This window comes from Budorcas taxicolor, chromosome 1, assembly GCF_023091745.1.
Source record: "Budorcas taxicolor isolate Tak-1 chromosome 1, Takin1.1, whole genome shotgun sequence".
Taxonomy (NCBI): domain Eukaryota; kingdom Metazoa; phylum Chordata; class Mammalia; order Artiodactyla; family Bovidae; genus Budorcas; species Budorcas taxicolor.
This window is the reverse complement of record NC_068910.1, coordinates 33,318,081-33,343,388: the sequence shown is the minus strand read 5'-3', so window position 1 is coordinate 33,343,388 and position 25,308 is coordinate 33,318,081. Positions and strand designations below refer to the sequence as shown.

The 25,308-nt window shown below is 36.4% G+C and overlaps 1 protein-coding gene across 1 annotated transcript in view; it reads left to right on the top strand.

Annotated features, from left to right (window-relative positions):
- The window catches only part of CNTN3 (contactin 3), a 286,007-nt gene that overhangs the window by 27,837 nt on the left and 232,862 nt on the right, over window positions 1-25,308 (top strand). The window contains exons 2-3 of the mRNA XM_052638038.1: window positions 80-206; window positions 16,332-16,507. Of these exons, the coding sequence (XP_052493998.1) occupies window positions 80-206; window positions 16,332-16,507 (303 nt within the window). The remainder of the gene's footprint in view (window positions 1-79; window positions 207-16,331; window positions 16,508-25,308) is intronic.

The following is a 25,308-nucleotide window of genomic DNA, read 5'->3' as shown; positions in this document are numbered from 1 at the left end:
TTCTTTAATTCTAGTGTGCAGCTGGTACAGTACCTTTTACTTATTATGATTATTTTTTGGATGTCTTCTACCCATATAGGTGAGCTGCTCTTACAGGGCCCAGTGTTTGTCAAAGAACCCAGCAACAGCATTTTTCCTGTTGGCTCAGAGGATAAAAAAATAACTTTAAATTGTGAAGCACGAGGCAATCCTTCACCTCATTACAGGTACAGTGGAAAGTTTGAAAATCCATATTAAAAAAAAGCATTTTGGCAACTATGAACTTATTTTTTTGCTTCAGTATACTTATGCTATCAGTAAGTTATAATACATGAAGCTGTATTCAACAGTCATACCTAAACATTTGGGTCCATATTTTGTATATTTGATTGATTGTTTACTTTACAGTAAGAGTTATTGATTAAAGAAAACATGATAGAGTCTCTTAAATAAGCAATGTCTTTTCATTGATTTGTGGTAGAAATTAATGTATAAACTTGGATTTACATGTAGTTTTTGGGAACACATCCATTGTAGGGATGAAATTAAATATGTTGTAAAAGTATGTAGCAATCACAGTTTTAGAAAAAGGTAATAGCATCTATCCTTCTTCCTTTATTATTTTACCGAGTATGCGTTAGAAGGTTCATACAGTGTAGAAGAATAAAATACATTCCTACTAAAGTCATACTAACTATTTTTGAAGAGAAAATAAATTTTATTGTATTTTTCTCATGTGAAAGTATACATTTTTCAAATAATACAAATAATAACTTGTTCACTAGAAACCTTCCAGCAACACAGAAAGGTATAAGGAAAAAAAGAAAGAAAAAAAAACTGAACTCTCATCACCTTAAGATAAAAATATAATATGGTGAGGTGATGATAGTTTATTTGGATGTGATGGGTATATACTTTATTAAATAATACAGATTAACGATTTTTAACTTTTAGGGTTCTCAGGGGACCCACATTAATGAAGAGATGAATTATTTATAAACAGGATATGCTGCTTTTATTTAAATGGTTATGAGAAAGTGCCTGAGGCACCTTGAAAACAGCATGCTCTTTTGAGTACTGCAAGCATTTGTCTCACACTCCCTGTTTGCAATCAACTTCGCTTGGCAAAACCTTTTCTATAACCTGAAGAACAAGCAGACTTCAGCTTTTATTAATGAAATTCTTAGTGTTTTGAGTAGTGATGTAGATCTTATTGAACTCCTGTTGTTCTCTTAACCCATGTCGATAATAGTAGCGAACAATCATTATTAACTTGGGTCAGTCTTAGGTTAGAAGGTTCAGTTCAGTTGACGTCAGTTCAGTTCAGTTCAGTTGCTCAGTCATGTCTGACTCTTTGCGACCCCATGAATCGCAGCACGCCAGGCCTCCCTGTCTATCACCAACTCACGGAGTTCACTCAGACTCATGTCCATCGAGTCAGTGATGGCATCCAGCCATCTCAGCCTCTGTCGTCCCCTTCTCCTCCTGCCCCCAATCCCTCCCAGCATCAGAGTCTTTTCCAATGAGTCAACTCTTCACATGAGGTGGCCAAAGTATTGGAGTTTCAGCTTCAGCATCAGTCCTTCCAATGAACACCCAGGACTGATCTCCTTCAGAATGGACTGGTTGGATCTCCTTGCAGTCCAAGGGACTCTCAAGAGTCTTCTCCAACACCACAGTGCAAAAGCATCAGTTCTTCGGCACTCAGCTTTCTTCACAGTCCAACTCTCACATCCATACATGACTACTGGAAAAACCATAGCCTTGACTAGACGGACCTATGTTGGCAAAGTGATGTCTCTGCTTTTGAATATGCTATCTAGGTTGGTCATAACTTTCCTTCCAAGAAGTAAGCGTCTTTTAATTTCATGGCTGCAGTCACCATCTGAAGTGATTTTGGAGCCCCCCAAAATAAAGTCTGACACTGTTTCCACTGTTTCCTCATCTGTTTGCCATGAAGTCATGGGACCGGATGCCATGATCTTTGTTTTCTGAATGTTGAGCTTTAAGCCAACTTTTTCACTCTCCGCTTTCACTTTCATCAAGAGGCTTTTTAGTTCCTCTTCACTTTCTGCCATAAGGGTGGTGTCATCTGCATATCTGAGGTTACTGATATTTCTCCCAGCAATCTTGATTCCAGCTTGTGCTTCCTCCAGGCCAGCATTTCTCATGATGTACTCTGTGAATAAGTTAAGCAGGGTGACAATATACAGCCTTGCCATACTCCTTTTCCTGTTTTGAACCAGTCTGTTGTTCCATGTCCAATTCTAACTGTTGCTTCCTGATCTGCATATAGGTTTCTCAAGAGGCAGGTCAGGTGGTCTGGTATTCCCATCTCTTTCAGAATTTTCCACAGTTTATTGTGATCCACACAGTCAAAGGCTTTGGCATAGTCAATAAAGCAGAAATAGATGTTTTTCTGGAACTGTCTTGCTTTTTCCAGGATCCAGCAGATGTTGGCAATTTGATCTCTGGTTCCTCTGCCTTTTCTAAAACTAGCTTGAACATCTGGAAGTTCACGGTTCATGTATTGCTGAAGCCTGGCTTGGAGAATTTTGAGCATTACTTTACTAGAGTGTGAGATGAGTGCAATTGTGCAGTAGTTTGAGCATTTTTTTTGTCATTGTCTTTCTTTGGGATTGGAATGAAAACTAACCTTTTCCAGTCCTATGGCCACTGCTGAGTTTTCCAAATTTGCTGGCATATTGAGTGCAGCACGTTCACAGCATCATCTTTCAGGATTTGAAATAGCTCAACTGGAATTCCATCACCTCCACTAGCTTTGTTCGTAGTGATGCTTTCTAAGGCCCACTTGACTTCACATTCCAGGATGTCTGGCTCTAGGTGAGTGATCACACCATCGTGATTATCTTAGTCATGAAGATCTTTTTTGTAGAGTTCTTCTGTGTATTCTTGCCACCTCTTCTTAATATCTTCTGCTTCTGTTAGGTACAGACCATTTCTGTCCTTTATTGAGCCCATCTTTGCATGAAATTTTCCCTTGGTATCTCTAATTTTCTTGAAGAGATCTCTAGTCTTTCCCATTCTGTTGTTTTCCTCTATTTCCTTGCATTGATCGCTGAGGAAGGCTTCCTTACCTCTTCTTGCTATTCTTTGGAACTCTGCATTCAGATGCTTATATCTTTCCTTTTCTCCTTTGCTTTTTGCTTCTCTTCTTTTCACAGTTATTTGTAAGGCCTCCCAAGACAGCCATTTTGCTTTTTTGCATTTCTTTTCCATGGGGATGGTCTTGATCTCTGTCTCCTGTACCATGTCGTGAACCTTCGTCCATAGTTCATCAGGCACTCTATTAGATCTATTCTCTTAAATCTATTTCTCACTTCCACTGTATAATCATAAGGGATTTGATTTAGGTCATACCTGAATGGTCTAATGGTTTTCCCTACTTTCTAAGGTAGACCTTTGTATTTTTGCACTTGCAAGTAAAGGTCAGTTTCTGTCAACAGTACTCAACAGCATATATATTGAGCACCTGTTGAGTGTTTTCAACACAGTAATTGTAATGATCCTGGTTACTGGTCAGAATTGGCTGAGGTGATAGATGAGTTTCTTCTCTCTGCCTCTTCCTTAACCTATAGAAATAAGAAAAGTTGTCAACATGATTAAAATCAAACAAAAAGCTATTTTATGAGCTTCTTCAGTTAATCAGACACAGTACATGCAACAGGTGGAAATATTTTCTTCTTTGGAGGGAAGATGAACAGATCCACTTAATAGGAAATTATCCTGGAAACATTTTCACCAGCGTTTTTGTAGGACATTCTAACACTTTCTAAATGCATCTGTTTGTTTCTCTGTGAAGTGGAATATTATCCTTTTAGATATGACTGTAAATATTTTAAAGAATCAATGTGAATGACTCATGTGTGGGCTGGTTTTTTTTTTTTTTTTGGTTGTTAGTAAAGTTATTTCCTGGCATTTTATCTTGTGAATAATTTGGTGATGAATGTGTTCAGCTGAAAACTTGTCAAGATATAACATATAGTCACATAGGATTTTATTTCTAAATGAATAGATTAATTATGTTGGTAAAGTTTAATCAAACCTCAAGAAGTCTTGAGCTTAGAAATTCAGAAATATCTTTTAGTTGTGTTTATTTGTGAGATACTTATTTTAATGTCAGTGTATTACAATTAGAGTAAATACAATTAAATACCAGGTATTTACAAAATGCTATTGTATAGACATAATACATGTGTTTAAATCCTGATAACATATATAAAATGTTGATAAAGTTCTGCCATTTGTACAGTACTTTTTATGTTTTATTAAATGTCCTGAGATACTATATGTTGCATTTAAAAACAAATCTATACCTGAAAATAGATGTATTACTGAAATTAATCAGTTTTAAGTTTGATAAATAAAGAAATTTTACATGCTAGGTATTGTTTTAAAATAGTTGGTTTATAGGGAAATAGAAAACACTTTATAGCTCTAAAGATACTCTGAAGGTAAGACTAATGACCAGTATAAAATTTCACTTTTGAGTTATTAGAAATTGAGACCTGGAAAAAGCATGAGGAAACCTCTTTTCACTGTGAAAATATTAGGTTTTCCTATAATAAGCAATGATTCCTTATTATCCATGTTATCTGAATCAGTAATTATGCCGATGAGTAGATGGGATTATAGACTACAGTGGGTTGTAATTATAACCTCATCTACTTAGACAACACCTTCACTTATGGCCTGATTTTTCTCCTAGTTTTTGATTTTAATAGTCAACCAAGTAATAATATCCTGCATTTTTCCTTTACCTGTTCCAGAAGAAAATAAACTTGCTGGTTCTTATTTTCTGCTATCCTTTAAAAATTATGAATAAATAGTGCAAATAGGTAATGACTTTGAAAGTGAAAGACAGTGTTAGTTGCTCAGTCGTGTCCAATTCTTAGCCATCCTATGAACTGTAGCCTACCAGGCTCCTCTGCCCATCAGATTCTCCAGGCAGGAATACTGGAGTGGATAGCCATTTCATTCTCCAGGGGATCTTCCCAGTCCAGGGATTGAACCCAGGTCTTCTGAATTGCAGGCAGATTCTTTACCATCTGAGCCATCTAACATGGGGATAAATATATATTTTACATTAATTTACAGAAAGGATATGTTTTTGTGATTATTTATAAATAGAAGCACATAGATAAGAAAGAGAAAAAGGAGGGAGGGAGGAAAGAATGAGGGAAGGGAGGCAGGGAGGGGAAAAGAAAGATATCAAGGAGGAAATTAACAGTTCATTTGAAAATGTAAATTAAAAGCAACCCAAACACATTCTCTAAGACTCAGAGTAAAGTCTAAGAGTCTTGTAAAGGAATATCCTTTTGAAAGCCCAGATCCTGTCTTGTAGACTGAGGCAAACTTTTCTGATGAGAGATCTTGTCTTTGTTATTATACCACTGGGTAAAAAGAACTCTTAATTGGCCATATTAGAAATCTAAAAGTTCAGAAATTCTCAAGAGAAATTACCCATGTTAGGGTTTAATTGAGAATTTTATTCTTTCTTTTGCCTCTTCCCGCCTGAGCCCCAAAGCTTGTATTTAAAGGTTAATTAGTATTCAGTTTGGTCATAATTGCTGATGATGCTGAAAGAGGTTGCCCTGAGGAAGTATTAATAACATTTTTTTAAATGGGAAGGATTTTCTCTAACTTCTCATAGGGTTAAATATGCCCATCGTTTGCTAAGATGAAAGACCCCAAATAGGAAGTTCCCTGGTCACTTCAACTAATGCCATTCAGCATTACAAGGCTCATATTGGACTGACCAGGGTATAATATGCAAATGTCAGTGGGGACCAGGCAAGTAACAAACCAAAAGAGGCAGCCCTTAATAACATGTAGACACATCGAATCATGACAAGAGACTGTCCCACATTTAGCCAGAAGTCCATCCAGTGGCTATGATTGCTTCTGAGCACTGGCTAGTTGTTATCATCCAGGAATCCTGGTCCCCTACTACAAAACCTTTTCAAGAGATGTTTAAAATTGAGAAATTTTCTTTTTTTGAATCTCTGTATTTCTATTGTTGACTCTCACTTTTTAAACATAGTAAAGGCCAAAGATGATAAGCCTTAAATGTGAATGTGGGCCAGGTGGGTTTTGTGTTTACAACATTGAGTCTGGCTCAAGACTTAACAGGTTGTGCCGTCGAGTATGGTAGCCAGAAGCCAAGTGTGTCTGCATATGTTTAAATCAGTTCAACTAAGAATTCAATTCCTCAGTCATAGCAGCCTCATTTCCAGTGCTCAGTAGCCACACGTAGCTAATAGTTACTGTATTGGACACACAAATGGACATTTCTGTGCTTGCAGAAAGTTCTGCTGGATAGCAGTGCTCTACTTTGATCCTTGCTGGATCCACAGCTTTTCTATAAATGTTTTGTTTTATTCTCAGCACAAGGAAGCAACCAGAATATAATTCTTTTCCAGCTTTATATAATAAGTAGCAGAGACATTATTTGCCAACAAAGGTCCGTCTAGTCAAGGCTATTGTTTTTCCAGTGGTCAGGTATGGATGTGAGAGTTGGACTATCAAGAAAGCTGAGTGCTGAAGAATTGATGCTTTTGAACTGTTGGGTTGGAGAAGACTCTTGAGAGTCCCTTGGGCTGCAAGGAGATCCAACCAGTCCATTCTGAAGGAGATCAGCCCTGGGATTTCTTTGGAAGGAATGATGCTAAAGCTGAAACTCCAGTACTTTGGCCACCTCATGCGAAGAGTTGACTCATTGGAAAAGACTCTGATGCTGGGAGGGATTGGGGGCAGGAGGAGAAGGGAATGACAGAGGATGAGATGGTTGGATGGCATCACCGACTCGATGGACTGGGAGGAAACAGAGGCAGTTTGGGGTTAGGTTTTATTTCAGGAGTCAAGAGTGTCATGAAGCATCACAGGAACAGAAGCAATCTATAGATTGTTCTATAGGATATTCTTAAATTTGGATTGAGCCCTTCTTTATGGCTCTATTTTAAGACTGATTGCCCCTGAAGTGGCAAAGATGACTTCCTAGGTCTACTTATATCCTACACAGAATATTAACTGGAAGAAGAGGAAATCTTTCCTATTAATGTGTTACCAAAAGCTCTGAACGGTGTCAGAAAAACATGAAATAAAAACACAGCTAATACTGTCAGTAGTCAGAACCCAGGAGAAATGTAGAGGTCCGATTTTAGATATTAAAGGTGGTAGTTGAAAAATTAACATATTTTTGTTGTTGTTATGTTTTTGTCATGAGGGAAGAAGGAAGGAAAACACATACTGATCAAACACTAGTTAAATCAACTGCATCACAGTTGTATTCCTAACTAATCTCTAAGGCCTGAAATGAGCAATGGTCCCAGTGGCCATGCCTGGGTCCTGGGAGGTGTGGCCTCTCCAGAGGAGAATGAGAACGATGCTGCCAGTAAAAGCTGAAATGGAAGCAGAGATGGCAGAAAGAGCAGTCATCTTCTTTGATTCTTCTCAGAATAATATAAAGATAATCACTGGTCAATCTGAGCTAGGCTTTACCTATATAAACTGAAGAGTTAAATTGTTTTTAATCCCAGTGTAGGTCTAATCTCTTTTTATGTCTTCTTTTATTATATATGATTAAAATTTATCAATGAGTGGGAATCTCTGTCATGAAACACATTTTAGAAACTCGATTTTTAAAAACACAGCATCACAATTTAACTCATTTGTATCTTCACTAATTATTGCTGAAGCCTAACTAGTTATTTTTGGATAAAGTATTGAATATGCAAATTCAGGCATTCATTCTTTCAAGGGCTGCAATTATTCTCATCACTTCAGTAAACATATTAACAAACATTGCATTTGAACACAAATGCATTTGCTTATTAACTTGAAAGCTGCATCCAAAACCACAAATTGCTTCTGTGATTAAATTCCTAATTTTCCTGTCAAACCCTAAATAAAGTATTGCCTGTTGATTTAACAAGTGTTTAATGTGGGCATATTTTCAAAACCCAGCCCCAGCTTCTTAAAGAATTTAGTAAATTATTTTGCCTTTTTCTTGGTTTTTCATCAAAGTCAAATATGTAGCATTTGTTTTTCTCTGGAATATTGTTTATGTTTCCATTTTTCCTGACCAAACTTTATAAGTTAGTGTAGATACCTTGAAGGATAATACAATCAACCATGAGATGAATTACATCCTGAGATTATTTTGAAACTCCCTGATTGTCACTCAATTTATTGTCACTGAGTTTTGTTAGTTTCGATTTCAAAGGGTGATATTCTCTAACCTTTTATTACAGAGTTTTAGTGGAAGATCCAAGTTAGGATTTAGTGCCTTAAATTAAACTGACAACAAGATACATCTATGTTTATCTTCATGATTCTCATTCCATACTAGTGTGGTTTTGTGTAAAGAGGTTGCCATATCCAGTAATAACTAGTGTGGTAAATAATAACTAGATGGGAGTAAAAATAATTATACATTCATTCCATGTCTTTGAGATATTTATTGATAATATGTATGACACAGTGAGAGGGATGACTGTTGAAGGTTGGAAGCTAGGAGGCTAGGATGGCTAGGTTAGAGGGTAAAATAAGATTACTTCATTCAGGAAACTTCTGTGAGCACCTAGTATGGTCACCTGCCTGTTATGACTGATGGAAGGAATTCAGCAGAGATTGATAGTGTGACTATATGGCTTGAAAATACCTTTCAACACTTAGAATCTAGGCTTTTTATGTTAATTTAACTCATTGTTACATAAACTTCTGTTTGCACACAAACATACACAGAATCTTACACATAGTTTGTTCTCTGTATTGGAAGGCAGTGATTCATATACTCCCCATGATTGATGATTATGTTATTTCTTAGAAGTCACAATTACTGTTTCCATCATTTAAAACTGATAACTGCCAGTTGAAATATCCCCGCCTTATGCTTTATACTTAAGACTCAAAAACTGTTAACCCAAGGGCCTGTACAATATCTTAAAGAAATTGTAGGCCAGTAAAAGCTTCCTGTTGTATAGAGTGTGTAACTGAAATTTAGAAATGGACCGATCTAATCCATGCTACCTCAGATCAGCTGGCAGAGTAAGTGGCCCAGGACTTCTTTTGGAACTGCAACTTCTTCCAGAATCTGAACCTCGAGTTATTGACCTAGAAACAAATTCACATATAAGCTCCACACCAAGCAGTTTAAGGGGTTGAGAGCCTTTTGCTTGAGAATCAGAGTTGTGAAATATGAAAATTAAACCATTTCTCACTTGTGGATTCTAAAAGCAAATCCTAACTCATGTAGAATGAGCGTTTGAACACTGAAAGCTGACAGTGATCTTACAAGATCATTCAAGAGCGTTACAAGATGATGGTTATGCAAAGGTACTTAATCTTGTGACATTTACCACTGAACTAAAGCTACAAGGTTAGTCTGCTCCTCGAGCACAGTGTAAATGTTATATGATTGAAATGCTAGTGTACATCACCCCAAGAGCCCCAGAGCTGTCTTCTTTTGCTCCAAATCACTGCATGAAGCTTCTTGGAATGAAATTGGAATATGCAGATTTTACTTTTATGAAGTTTTAAATGATTTCCATATTTCAAAAAGTATTTCATTCTGAGACTTTAAAGTCCTAAGGAACTTCAAAATTCCTTCATAAAAGTAGACATTTTTAACTTTCACAAAGGCTTCTGCATGTTCAAAGCTAAAAGGCAGTGTCTGCTTCTGAAAGCTTCCCAAATTTATGACCTAAATGCACCATTTACCTGTCACTGTCTTACCACTGTGCATGATGTTCATGAACTCTGGACAGTTGGATTACAATTTACTGCAAAGAAATGTAGTCTAATTTGTAGATTTATTAGACACATTCTTTGTGGAAAGAGTATGTTTGTGTGCCTTCAACTTTCCTGATTATTTCCTATACAAAAGATTCTATTGAAAATATTCAGAAATAAATTTCTGTATTAGGAAGTTAAGTGTACTGTTTTCTCAGAATAAAATAACATTTGGATGCCCAGGCTCACAGGTTGCTTACACATTGCAGAGTTTAAAAACAACCCTTTTGAATCAACATATTTTTAGCAAGAAGAAAAGCACTCCATGTATAATAAGATATTGAGAAATTTTATATCACCTGGGGATGAGTTCCATTTAATGATAAATAATATTAAGAAGGAGAGAAATATATTGCTTTGTTAAAAGAAAATTAATTATCTTCTGAGTATCTCAAGTATATCTTCACTCTGATGAATTTACTAAAACAAACGCAGTTATAATTTTGTTATAGCAGAAACATATGTACAAGAGCAGTTTTGGCCTTTTTGCACAGTAAAATAATTTAGAGATTGTGTCTATATGACAAAGAGTGAGATAACATAAGTAAGAAACATTCATGCATAATGTAAGAAATGTTTTCCATTTTGGCTCTTCAGTCAAAACTTAGAGATATGATAGCTTTTACATCTTAGATGCTTACTGAAATAAGATGTTTTCCCACATATTTTATGATCTCTTAAATCTTTCCAGCTATTAAATAGACAAGAAGAAGTGCTTCTATATATTTTTATTTATCTTTACAATTTGCCACATAGCCATTGTACCTTTATTATTCATCAGCTAAACACAAAAACAGAATTTTCAAATGAAGCTATCAGGCATGCTTCATCAGGCCATAAACATTCTAGACTTTGGAGCTGAAACCTTTTTTCCTTGATACACACTGTTCTTTGTAGATAACAAAGCCACAAGTACCATTTGTCATGAGAGTTCTCTATTCAAAAGTGTGTGAAATTAACTGCATTTTTCCTGCTTTGCATTTAGAGGAGTTCTCCCTTCTTCCTCCACAAGCCATCAAATAACTTAGTAACTAGCAAACCGTTTGCTGCTTAAAAATTCAGCCCACCTACTAGTGATTTACTGTCAGATTTATTCTTTGAAGGTCAAGCCCAGCATGTGTTTTGTCCCATGTTTCACTGACTTCTAAGTCAGGTACAAATGCAGACAAACCATATGTGGAAGACACAGTTCATTCCACATGAGAGGAGATGACCCAAAGCATTGAATCAAACAGGTTGCATTTAACCAACATACACTCTATGAGGATGGAAGAAAAGAAAAACAAAGGAAACGGACAGACTTGCAGATTTGGATGGAAACCCCTCCCATGTTAACACTTGTGCCTACCTATTTGTTGGATGACTACCATGAGCCACTGGTTTTATATACATTTTTTAAATAAATTGATTGATTGATGGTTGTTGTTGTTCAGTCACTCAGTTGTATCTGACTCTTTGCAATCCCATGGACTGCAGCATGCCAGGCTTCCCTGTCCTTTACCATCTCCCAGAGCTTGCTCAAGCTCATTGTCCACTGAGTCAGTGATCCCATCCAACCATCTTGTCTTCTGCCATACCCTTCTCCTCCTGCCTTCAGTCTTTCCCAGCATCAGTGTATTTTCTAAAGAGTCAGCTCTTCGAATCAGGTGGCCAAAGTATTGGAGCTTCAGCTTCAGCATCAGTCCTTACCATGAATATTCAGGGTTGATTTCCTTTAGAATTGACTTGTTTGATCTCCTTGCAGTCCAAGACACTCTCAAGAGTCTCCTCTAACACCACAGTTCAAAAGCATCCATTCTTTGGCGCTCAGCTTTCTTTATAGTCCAACACTCACATCCATTCATGACTACTGGAAAAATCATAGATTTAGCTATATGGGACTTTGTTGGCAAAGTAATATCTCTGCTCTTTAATATGCTATCTAGGTTTGTTATAGCTTTTCTTCCAAGGAGCAAGCATCTTTTAATTTCATGGCTGCAGTCACCATCTGCAGTGATTTGGGAGACCAAGAAAATAAAGTTTGTCACTGTTTTCATTGTTTCCTCTTCTATTTGCCGTGAAGTGGTGGGACCGGATGCCATAATCTTTGTTTTCTGAATGTTGAGTTTTAAGGCAGCTTTTTCACTCCCCTCTTTCACCTTCCTTAAGAGGCCCTTTAGTTCCTCTTCCTTTCTAACATAAGGATGGTGTCATCTGCATATCTGAGGTTATTGGAACTTCTCCTGGCAATCTTGATCCTAGCTTGTGCTTCATCCAGGCTGGCATTTCACATGATGTACTCTGTATATAAGTTAAATAAGCAGGTTGACAATATACAGCCTTTACATACTCCTTTCCCAATTTGGAACCAGTCTGTTGTTTCATGTCCCATTCTAATTGTAGCTGCTTGAGCTGCATAGAGATTTCTCAGGAGGCAGGTAAGGTTGTCTGGTATTCCCACCTCTTTAAGAATTTTCCACAGTTTGTTGTGATCCACACAGTCAAAGGCTTTGGCATAGTCAACGAAGCAGAAGTAGACGTTTTTGTGGAATTCTCTCACTTTTTCTACAATCAAACGGATGTTGGCAGTTTGATCTCTGGTTCCTCTTCCTTTTCTAAATCCACCTTGAGCATCTGGAAATTCTCAGTTCATGTACTGTTGAAGTCTAGCTTGGAGAATTTTGAGCATTACTTTTCAAGCCTGTGAAATGAGGGCAATTGTGTGGCAGTTTGAACGTTCTTTGGCATTGCCTTTCTTTGAAATTGCAATGAGCAGTGACGTATTCCAGTCCTGTGGCCACTGATGGGTTTTCCATAATTGCTGGCATATTGAGTGCAACACTTTCACAGCATCATCTTTTAGGATTTGAAATAGCTCAGCTGTAATTCCGTCACTTCCCCTAGCTGTTGGTAGTGATGCTTCCTAGGGTGAGGTTGACTTTGCATTCCAGGATGTCTGGCTCTAGGTGAGTGATCACACCATCATGGTTATCTGGGTCATGAAGATCTTTTTTGTATAGTTTTTCTGTGTATTCTTGTCACCTCTTATTAATATCTTCTGCTTCTGTTAGGTCCATACTGTTTCTGTCCTTTATTGTGCCTGTCATTGCATGAAATATTCCCTTGGTATCTCTAATTTTCTTGAAGAGATCTCTAATCTGTCCCATTCTATTGTTTTCCTCTATTTCTTTTCATTGATCACTTAGGAAGGCTTTCTTATGTCTCCTTGCTATTCTTTGGAACTGTGCCTTCAGATGGATGTATCTTTCCTTTTCTCCTTCACCTTTGTTTTACTTCTTTTCTCAGCAGTTTGTAAATAAATTGATAGAACAACCGTGTGGGGAAGATGATACTGTCTTCGTTTTACATTTTGAAATCTTAGGTTTAATGGAGTTTGGTTAATTGCTCATAATCACATGATGAGTTCAACCCATAAACCAAGGAGCACTTGGTTATGAATTTCATTTCTGTTTATCCTACTGTTAATGGTAGGGTTGGATAGAGACTGGGGCTAGGCACGGGGGGAGGGACAGGAACTGAGAAACAGAAAAAAGGCTTCTAGCACAATGTAAGCTCCATGAAGGAGCTCTTTCACCCCTTCCTTAGAGCCTGGAAACATAGGCACTCAGAGGTGGCTCACATGGTAAAGAATCTGCTTGCACTGTGGGAGACCCGGGTTTAATCCCTGGGTCTAGAAAATCCCCTGGAGAAGGGAATGGCAACCCACCCCAGTATTCTTGCGTGGAGAATCCCATGGACAGAGGAACCTGGCAGGCTACAGTCCATGGGGTTGCAAAGAGTGGGACACGACGAGCAACTAACACTTTTCTCTTAACTTTCAAATAATTTTTTGCTAAGAAGGGATGAAGGGAAAGAGGGAGGAAGGGTAGAATGAAGAAGGAAAGAAGGAAGGAGGGTTGATTTTTCTAATAAGAGTTCTTGAAAATGAAATAGGATAAATCAAGATTGGATAACTCTTATTTCTGTCCCTCATAGGCAGTCCGTGGTTACTTCTTGGGGATATTATAGACCAGTTCTTCCAAACTTGAATGGGCCTATTAAACACTGGCAGCTCTCAGATGCCCATTCTGGTTTAGTAGACCTGAACAGAGTCTAAGATTCTGCTTTTTAAGCATACTCTTGGATGATAACGAGGGTGCTCATGACCTTGGTCTGCAGACCACCTTGTGTATCAAGAGTGCAGGGTATTAAGAAAGAATGTAGATGAACAGTTTTCCTTAATTTCCTTTTCTGAGTTTCCATAGTTCTAGGGTTAGGGCAGGAATCAAATGAAGAAGGATTAATAGGTGTTTACAGTCCCACTTCAGAATTCTAAGGGCAGGATTGAAGTCTGAATAGAAGAAAGTAATCTAAAAGACACAGGCAAATATAGACTTGCCTTGGGAAGGATCGTAAGAGAGTTACTGTACAAGCCAAGCAAAATCAAACCAATAACAAAAATCTGCCACAAATGAGAAAGCAGTTATGGCGTTTTCCTATTTCTTTATCATTTTCTTATCTTCAGCTCAAAAGAAAAGACTTGAGGCCTCCAGATTTTCCTCTTAATTTCAGAATGTTGCTTTAAACCTAGGAGTCTTGTGTGTGAATATAAAAAGAAAAATCAAGGAAGTCTTAATTTTTAAGATGAGCAAATGATACAATGCTACTTTGATCAATAGAAACTAAACTTGTAAATTTATTCATTTCTTAGCATTAATTTTTTTTAACATCCTACTCTTTCAGGTATAGAAAATGATACAAACATAGAGGCAAGTGTAATGATGAATATCCATGTAAAAACACTATTCAGTTTAGGAAATCAAACCTAAAAAGCTCAGTTTCCAGTGTTTGCCCTGTAACCCTTTCTCACTTTTCGCTCCGTGAAAGCTCTGCTGCTGCTGCTGCTGCTAAGTCGCTTCAGTCGTGTCCGACTCTGTGCGACCCCATAGATGGCAGCCCACCAGGCTCCCCCGTCCCTGGGATTCTCCAGGCAAGAACACTGGAGTGGGTTGCCATTTCCTTCTCCATTGCATGAAAGTGAAAAGTGAAAGTGAATTCGCTCAGTCGTGTCTAACTCTTAGCGACCGCATGGACTGCAGCCTACCAGGCTCCTCTGTCCATGAGATTTTCCAGGCAAGAGTACTGAAGTGGGGTGCCATTGCCTTCTCAGGGAAAGCTCTAAGATACCTTAAACTTGAAGTGTTTTGTTTTTGTACATTTAAAAACATGTTTAATACTTCTTTAATATTACTTTATATCTTTAAAAACTTTGTGTACATAGTATCAAACTGCATTTTGCAAAAAAGTTTTCACCTTTGTAAGGCTTTTCTATGTTTACAAAATCTCATACATTTTTCACAGCTATGTGATATTTCCTTTAACTTTATGCACTTTGATTTGTGATAATGTTCACATTTCACAATACTTTATGTGCTTTCACAATGCTACTATTTCCAGGTTAAATATTTGGTATATTAATACAGTTTTTATATGACCCAGGACATGGTTAAAAATCTCTGGGCCAGCATTCAAATGAATAGTTCTGATCTGTAACTAAGAGTTTGGAGAAAGTTGACAACAGCTCACTCAGCTGTTTTATTGAAATTCTCATCTGTGAAGTGGGTGTTTTATTACCCATTTTCTGAAAGTTATTATAAAGAGGAATTGAGATGATTGTTGCCATAATACCCTTAAATTTATAGACCGGATACCAGTGTAATTTTCTTATAAAATCAAACTTCTGGCAGGTCGATGGCTTTGTACAATGGATGTACTCTTGAGATTGTGGGATATTTCATGAGTTTTTAAACGTAATGTCTACTTTTAACTTTGATGTGTCTGGTGTGCTTACTGTTTAAAAAAAATTCTGGTTTTTCTGTTTAAAAACTCTTATTTAAAAACCGACTACTTTGTTTTTCTCTTTTGGTTTCCCATTGATAAATATGACTCTCAACTTAGTGCCTTTACTGTTTCTGACCCTCTAGGTGGCATTTAGGGTCTTTTACCACAGTGCACCATTTAGTAAATAGCTCTGTGATGGCTTAGACGAGCCGAAGGTGCCTCGGGGACAGGTTTTTACCCAGACAAATTGAAATGGATAGTTGAACACTTACCCAATTAATTTATTAAATGTGTTCAGTCAGTCTGGATAAATCAGAGAAATGTGCTTCCCCCTCCTTCATCAGCAGCATGAGACTGGCCTGGAGTGTATGAGATAATTACCTCAACTTTCTGCTTCATCTTTGCCTATGCAGACCTAGACTAATTTTCCCCCTAGTGAACAAACTAAATTATTTTCACCTCTTCAGAAAATCTTGAAAACTTTCAGCTTGTAGACACTACTCTATTGTGCTTTCTACTATAATTCAACCTTTTGTTTCTGTTTTTTTTTTTTTTTTTTTAAACTGGGACATCTTTGATTTCCAGTTATATAACAGTTGAATGATATATTTGTCCCCTTTTATTTATAAGAGAGCTGATGTTTAAAGTAGATTCTATAACGTAGGTTGTTTTTTAAAAAAATTATACTAAGAGAGAAATCCTGGACATTTGTTTTACAGATGGCAGCTGAATGGAAGCGATATTGATTTGAGTATGGAGTATCGTTATAAGCTGATCAGAGGAAATCTTGTGGTTATTAACCCCAACAGAAATTGGGATACAGGAAATTATCAATGCTTTGCTACAAATTCAGTCGGGACAATTGTCAGCAGAGAAGCTAAGCTCCAGTTTGCCTGTAAGTGTATGTTTACACATGTAACAAATCCAACAGTTAAAAATATATAACTGACTTTGTGTGGTCATTTTGGATTTCAGAAACAGTATGAGGATTTTTATTAATTAAAGAAATGGGCTGAGAAATTAATTCAGTGTTTTTTTATCTCTCTTTACTGTACAAAGCAGAGTTTAAAGTGTGTGTGTGTGTGTGTGTGTGTGTGTGTGAGAATGTGGATGTATGTGTGCATGTTTGTTTTCTGTTTGACTATTTTGTAAGGATTCTGTTTAAGGGAGGAAAAAGAATCTAGTTAAGGATGTGTTTACTCATTAGTTACTCTGTGCTTTGTACTATGTTAGAACTAAAAAGAGTATGACCAAATTGTCAGTCACGACCTTTGCTCTGGCAGAAGGTTGAAATTAGAGAATTACATCTAACAACTCTGAAAGTATAAAGGAACAAAGACAGTGAGAAAGAAAAGAATGTAACATGTCTTTGACCTCCATTGCAGTTTTGCCGAGCTCACGATGACCTTCAGTGCAACCCCCATGAGGTCTGGCTCTGGAGACAAAGTCTGTACCATGTTAATTGGACCAGGGTGAACCTATGTCCCATCCTGAGGAAGTCACAGGCTCTTTAGCTGGGAATTTAGAATTGAGACCAGAGACCTAATTCAGTCTTTGTCTTCCTGATGTATATTTAGACCATTTTCTACTTTTTTCTTTCTTTATACCAGTCTGTCTTCCTTTGTTTTTGTCATGTTTCGTATATAATGCATATCATCATTACCTTGGTTCTAAGATCTCTCTTAGTTCTTTACACCTCAGTTATTCCAAAATTAGAATGCAGATGTTCTAATAATGTGGTAGTAGTCTTTCCCCACTGCCACAAGCCATTAGTAAATTGATGATGTGTCATTTAATGCATGGCTTATTCTTTTGCCTGCTGTTTTTTTAATAGCAGTGGTTGGTTTTATTCCGGCCATTATATTCTGTGTGTTCTTTTTTTCATACTTCTTGCTCTTTCACTTTCATTTTTTTTTGTCTTTGAATAGATATATGTATATTTTTAACCTGTATCTTCCCTGGGTATTTTGATAGTTTGCAGGAGACCCTGGTTTGATTCTTGGGTCAGGAAAATCCCCTGAAAAAGGGATAGGCTACCCACTCCAGTATCTTCAGCTTCCCTGGTGGCTTAGTCAGTAGAGAATCCACCCGCAATGTGGGAGACCTGGGTTTGATCCCTGGGTTAGGAAGATCCCCTGGAGGAGGGCATGGCAACCTACTCCAGTGATCTTGCCTGGAGAATCCCCATGTACAGAGGAGCCTGGCAGGCTGTAGTCCATGGGGTTGCAAATAGTTGAACACTGAGTGATTAAACATAGCATAGAATATGTGTATATATGTACACACACACACACACACACATATAATTTTCCAGTGTGTAGCTTGGTTTAGATCTCTTAATTTGCTTTGCTTAGAACTTGAAAGTTTATTTTGTTATACTTACACATCCCATAAAGAATTTAGGAAATTTTCGTGTCTCTATTAGTTGTATGTTTATTTATATTCTTTAAAGGGTAGAAAGGGATTATTTTTGTCTTATTTCTTGAAAGAGTTTTTATATCAGGTTGTTCTTTCCTATGAATTTCTGTTTCTGATTTATTGGAGACACATCTGTTTGCTTGTATTATTTTGAAGATATAGTCAGTTTTCTAAAATGCCATTTTGGCTCTTAGAGGCAGTCTTTCTTCCTACTTCCATTTGGTCCTCCCATTATTATGCTTAAAACTTTTAGTAGGTTAAAAAGCAAATTTTGTCCAAAGTCAGCCTTTATACACACATGTCAGTTGATTACCCTGAATTTGCAGAGGTCAGATGTACTCCTCTGATCTACAGGGGAAGGTGCAGTTTCCAGTCTTAATTTTGTATTGCCAGGAGTCTTTCACAAAATACATTATTTCTTCTAACTGTATTTAAGTAGGGGTTTCCTTGGTAGTTCAGCTGGTAAAGAACCCGCCTGCAATGCAGGAGACCCCCATTTGCTTCCTGGGTCAGGAAGATCTGCTGGAGAAGGAATAGGCTATCCGCTCCAGTATTTGGGGGCTTCCCTGGTGGCTCAGCTGGTAAAGAATCAGCCTGCATTGTGGGAGACCTGGGTCCAATCCCTGGGTTGGGTAGATTCCCTTGAGAAAGGAACAGCTACCCACTCCAGTATTCTGTCCTGGAGGATTCCATGGACTGTCCCTAGGGTCACAAAAGAGTCAGACACTGAGTGACTTTCACATAGTTAAGTATATTTCTTAATACATATAGAAATACTGGAGTATATTTTTACTGCATGCTATAATTTTCTAATATCTGAAAAAGTATCATTAACTTACAAGTTTTTCCTTAGTCTGTTCTTCCAATATCTGAAAAAGTATCATTAACTGAAAAGTTTTTCCTCAGTCTATATTTCCTGGAGAATGTAACTTGTTTGGAAATACTCCTGAAAGTATACCATGCCTCTTGCAGTCTACTCCTACTTCATGGCCAGTAATTTATAGGCAAAGTGGGATAAAGTGGGATAAAGTTATTGAGTCTGGGATTTTATTTTACCCCACTTAGAAGCTAATAAGCTAGCCTGTTGCTCTTTTATGGATGCTACCAGAAGACATGATTTCCTGGATCCGTAACGAAGAGGTTTATTATTCACCACATAGCAAGCTCCATGCTTCAATTCCCCTTGCCTCCAGGTCCCACAGAGATGATAGGATTTAGCCAGGATGGATTCTGCATTCTAGGAGGAGCATTGAGATTAGGGAATCCACCTCTTTTATAGCAAGCAGTAAGTAAGTCTGCTTTTCCTGGAGGGAGAGCTTGTCTTATCCCTCCTGGTTGCTCTCTGAAAACATATTCATGAGAAATGGGCCTGGTAAAGAATGATGGGGCCTTTCATTCTTGTCAAACCCAGAATAGCTTACAAGGAAGCAAGAGCACATGGAGTGGATTGCTTCTCCAACCAAGTTTTTCTCTTTTTGACTTGGTACTACTGTCCTTGAGTTTCTCTTTTGGGTGCATCCCGTCAGGATAAGTGTGAGGAGTAAGGTACAGAATACCTTCCTACTTCTGTTGGGATTTCTCTCTTTCATAAAGAAAACCCAGAATGTATCATTTAGTCCTTTGGGTTTCCCTGCAGTTTATCCTCATCTGCCTCATAAGTTTTATTTGCTCATATGCTTGGTATGTGATTGCTGTTGTGGTTTTTGACATATAGTGAGATTCTTTAGTCTTGTTTGCTTTGTAATTTTTTTGATGGTTTCACATGTGGTTTTTGGAAGTTATGAAGAGCAGCATTGGGTATTCTTAGCCTGATGCCTGTTTGAGCTAAGAAGATAAAAATGATTTTTTTTTTTTTTTAAATTCTCAGCCTAAGGTACAGGCTGAGATACAGGTTTCTGGTAAAGAAGCCAAAGAAGGTGGCAAAAAGTGGAGAATATTTAATACATCAGAGTTCCAAGTTACAAAGCATTAGAAAGCATTGCTTTCACTTGGAGGCCTTGAAGGGATGTAATACATTCACTGAAAGAAGGGGTTAATAAGGAGACTTGTATTTCTCCAAGTTTAGGTGCTCATGACTCCAGGGAAACCGTAACTGGTTTTTTCACAGGTAAGCAATTAATGAAGTTTTGTTGTTGAAAAATGTTCTAATTGTTCTATGTTTGCAAACTTTGTAATACTTCTTTGTTTCTGTCAGCCATGGGAAAATATATTCCAAATGTTCTTTGTGGAGAAATGAATAAATAACATTATCTTCAATGCACCACTTTTAACACTGATGAAAATGCAATGAAATTTTATCTTACTGTTCCAGATGCTTAAAAATAGTATTTATAATTAAATGAAGGTGAAAAGCTCATTCATAGTTTAAGCAGCCTGCTTTATGTAAGCATTCTTTATTCCTTTTAACAGATTCTTTGTGGAATAATACACGAAATTAAGAGAGGGGAAAAATACATGAAGTAATGCAGTGTTTGAATTGTAGACATTTTCTTAGTGATTTGCTGTTATGTTGCATGTGTATGATTTTTGAAGCTTTTAAAATATGTTTCCAGGTGTTTTTGACAGAATTTTAATTCCAACCACAAAATGTTAGGACAGTAAATCCAAAACTTCTTTGTTGACAATTAGTTTTACTTCTCTTACTCTTGAATTTCCTGTTATTCTTCGTTAAAATGTTTTCATTTTACCTATTTCAAGGTGCAATACATTTTAATCATGAATTATATTAGACATGCAAATGGTATGGAGAAAAGTATAAAGAATGCCTGTGTAGCTACCACTTAAGATTTAAAAATTCAGAGTACAATTAAACTTACCTGGTAACTCACCTTGATGACATTTCCTTCTCTCTTAAGCTCCCTCTGAATAGGTGGTCACTGTTCTGAGTTATATGTTTTTTTTTATTGTTTGAATAAATACGTATGTGTTTTTTAAGCAACAGATAAGATTTTTACCTTTTTAATTTCTAAACTTTTATGTAATGACATCAAGTAGCATTCTTACATCTATACTGCTTTTCACATCAGCATATTTGTGAATATCTGTTGATATTTGTCAACACTTGTTATTGTTCTATATTTTAAATTGTGTGAATATTGAATACAAAATTGTATTTCACTTTTCAGTTTGCATTTTTATTTTTAAACTAAAATGTAATTTTGGTTTTAATTTGCATTTCTATAATTACAGTGAAATTAAGTTCATTTTAAGATATTTGTTGACCACTTTTATGTTTCTGTTATTTAAATACTTTTTCACTGTAGGGTAATCTTTTTGTTTTTAAACTTGAGTTCTTTGTATATTCTGGATTAATCCTTTGCCAGTTATATATGTTTCTCCATTTTAGTGGCTAGGTTTTTTACTTTTCCTTGATGCTGTCAAATGATGAGCAGATGTTCTTAATTTTACATTAAAGTGTTGATTTGTTTTTTATAGCTCATGTTCTCTCATGAGTTGTTTAAATTTTTTTTCTTCCCTACCCTGAAATGGTAAAAACATTTTCTTAAATGCACTTATAAAAGTTTAATATTCTCCTCTTTGCATTGAAGTCTTTAATTACCTAGAATTGGTTTTGTATATCTTGTGAGCTAGATTTACTTGTGTATTTTATTTCAGAGGGGAAATCAACTCTACCAGCTCAGTTGATGGTCATTCTTAACCAGCTGGAAAGCAATGTGTGGTCATGTCTCTGGCTTTTTTGGAATTTTGTGTCTGGAAAATCGTATTATTTGAAAATAGTGATAGTGTGAGTTTTTGGCTCCTTTTATAGCTTTTATATGAGTGCACTTTCTCTCACCTAGTACAGTGTGGAATAGGTATTTTGAGCGTGAATAGCCCTGTCTTGCTCTTGATTTTCAAGAGTGAATAAGGTTAACATTTCACCATTTGGTATGATGGTTACTCTAGATTTCACAGATACTCTTTATCAAGTTAAGGCAGTTCTTCTCTGTTAGTTTTTAATCAGGAATTCTTTATTATTGTAAATGCTTTTCCTACATTTACTGAGATAGTCATTCTGTTTTTCTCCTTTAACCTGTTAATACAGTGAACCATTTTTAGTATTAACCAACCTTCTAGTCCTGGGATAGTTTCAGATTGGCTTTTATGCTTTTTAATACTTGGATGTTATTATCTGTAAGTATTTTGTTTAGTATTTTGCACATATATCAATATAGGAGATTTTCTTTCCTTCTCTCATACTATACTTTTTTGGCTTTAGTATCAAAGTCATTTGTCTCTATAAATGAATGAGGATTACTTCTTATTTTATATTCCCTATAAGATTTTGAAAAATATTGGAATTATCTACTTCTTGAATAAGAAGTAAAAGATACAAATAAGACTATCTGGGCCTGGAGTTCTCATTCAGGAAATATTTTAACTATTGATTAAATCATTTGAATAGTTGTAGGACCAACCATACTATCTCCTTCTTTGTGGTGTGGTGTGTTTTTTCTTCTAGGAATTATATCCATTTGGTTTTTGTTCTCTAATGAATTGTCCAAAAGTTGTTTCGAAGCATCTTCTCAATCTTCTTGTCTGTGCTTTATCAATAGATACATTCCCTATTTCATTCTAAGTATTATTTTAGTATCTTACCTTTCAGAATTTAATGTTATTCCTTGCTTTTGAATTTTTATACTGTATTTCATTCGTTTCATTCATATGTTTACTGTTCTTTCCAACTTCTTGGATTAATTGACTGTTCTTTTCTTAATCCCTTAAATTGTGTAGCTAAGGTCTTACATTCCTACCTTTCTTCTGTTCTTATTTAAATATGTATGACTTTAAGCTTTCTCAGAAGCACAGCTTCAGCTGTAAACCAGTGCCCTGACTTGTAGCATATTTAGTGGTTCAGTGTTACAGCTTCCCTGGTGGCTCAGACAGCAAAGAATCTGCCTACAATGTGTGAAACCTGGATTCAACCCCTGGCTTAGAAGGATCCTCTGGAGAAGGGAATGGCAGCCCACTCCAGTAATCTTGCCATGAGCAGAGGTGCCTGGGGAGCTACAGTCTCTGGGGTTGCAAAGAGTTGGACATGACTGAGCAACTAACACTTTTCACACTGTCTATAAATTTTATGATTTCATTATTACTTTCTCTTGGATCCATGAATTGTCAGATGTGTGTTTTAAAAGTTCCAAACATATGGAATTTTTCTAGCCATCTTTGGTTACTGATTCTAACCTAGTGGCCTGTTGACAAGAGAGGTGTCTTCCTTATGTTCTTTGAATTAAAGTTGGCAATTGTGTTCAAATCATATATATCATTAATGATGCTTTATCTAATTAATCTACCAGTTTCTCTCACGGTGATGGTAGATTTCTGTTTATCCTGATATTTCTGTTTATTTTGCTTTTTGTAACTAATAAATTATTGATGTATGAAAGTTTAGAATGAGTATATTTTTGGTCAGTATGAGATGACCCACTATCTCTAATAAAGCATTTTATAGATGAGTGGTGACCCACTTATCTCTAATAAGGCATTTGCCTTATAGTTTAAATATTAACATATTAATACAGAAATGTTAATATTTGTGTTCTTTCCTTGGACTAATTGAGAATTTATTTTTCCTTCAGTAACATCAATGTAACAATGTTATATACTGTACTTATTTTCTTATAGTAATCACCCTAGAAAATTTACTAGAGATATTTAACAAATTCTAAACTTAATGTCTCCAACAATGAAAAATTTCCAATATTTTAAACTGTATTTCCCTCCTCCTGGATGTTATATTAATATTATTGTTGTCCAGTAGTTTAGTTAAAATTTATAACACCATTAATTAGATATTACTGCTACTGTTCCTTTTATTTTCTAGTTTTTCTTTTATATATGAAATAATGTAAGCCTATGCAAACTTCTACATAGTTTGGGAGTTTCTTGTTTGTTTTCAAGAAAAATGTCAGACTTCTGCTCATATCCTTTTTATTTCTCCTTTCCTAGAGGGAACAACTTTCAACTTTTTGATTGGTTCTTATTTACTTCATGTTTTGAAATAGTTTGCTTATTTGCTACCTCTTGATTTTTCAATTTTAAGTATTACTTTTCGCCATCAAATTTGGTAACTGAAGCTTTAACACTTTCATACTGCCACCTTGCCACCACAGAAATGTAAGGTTGCCTTTCAATGAGGTTTATGAAAATAACAGCATTTTTAAATGCACAGCTTGTACAAAAACACAAAAATTAAAAATAGGGAAATCCACACTATATTCCTTTCACTGTACTTTGATTGGATAGAGTGGTGACAAGCCCATTCTTCAATCCAATCCCCATTCAAACCTCCACAGAGAATAAACATTTCACCTGCCTCCAGTTTCCAGTGGTTAACATTTGAATATGCATTAATTCAGGGCATTTTATTACAGGCGTTTATTGGGTCAGAATTTGAATTAGGTCAATTTTCAGTGTTTATATTACTCTGAATTTGTAAATGATATTCAGAGCTGACTTTTATAGCACACTAATTATGATTGCTGTTCCTTCTATGCATAATTATTTTCCTTCAAATTAGTAATCTTACTTTTTAATTTTCCATTTTTCTATGGTCTGATACTTATGTCTGGAGAAGGAAATGGCAACCCACTCCAGTGTTCTTCCTTGGAGAATCCTATGGATCAGGGAGCCTGGCAGGCTATAGTCCATAGGGTCATAAGAGTTGGACATGACTTAGCAACTAGAAAGAGAAAGAGAGAGAGATACTTACATCAGCCAAAATTTTGGACAGTTTTCTGAATCTCTTCTCAAATTTTTAAGAGGCGTCCAGTATTCTATTTTACCTTCTTGGAGGAATCCTTTTTTTGGAGGTTTGGGTGCTCCAGTTTGGATTTGGTTTTCCTGCACATTAGGGGCAAGGCTGTATTTCCAGGATCTTCCTTCAGCTACAATCTTGTTCTTGGTGTTCAATATCTTAGAGCACCATGTCCTCAAGTATCTCAAGAAAGGATGAAGGATAGCTGTGATTGTTCTGGAGCATATGTTCTGAAAGTTATTATACTGGCATGCTTGATTGAGAGACGGTCCAAACGCCCCCTTGGATGATGAAAGGCTCCATTGGCATTTGGAAGCCTGATGGGAGAAGAGGCTTAAGAGACTGCAGCATCCAGTGTGTGTACATATATATTTACTTAAGCCACCTGTTTCCTCACAAGATCCTCTATAAAATCTGCCTAGTGACCTGTTGTCATCCTATGTTTTACCCTCTTTAGAGAGTTAAGCCTGCGATTCATGAGGTCACAAAGAGTCAGACACGACTGAGCGACTGAACTG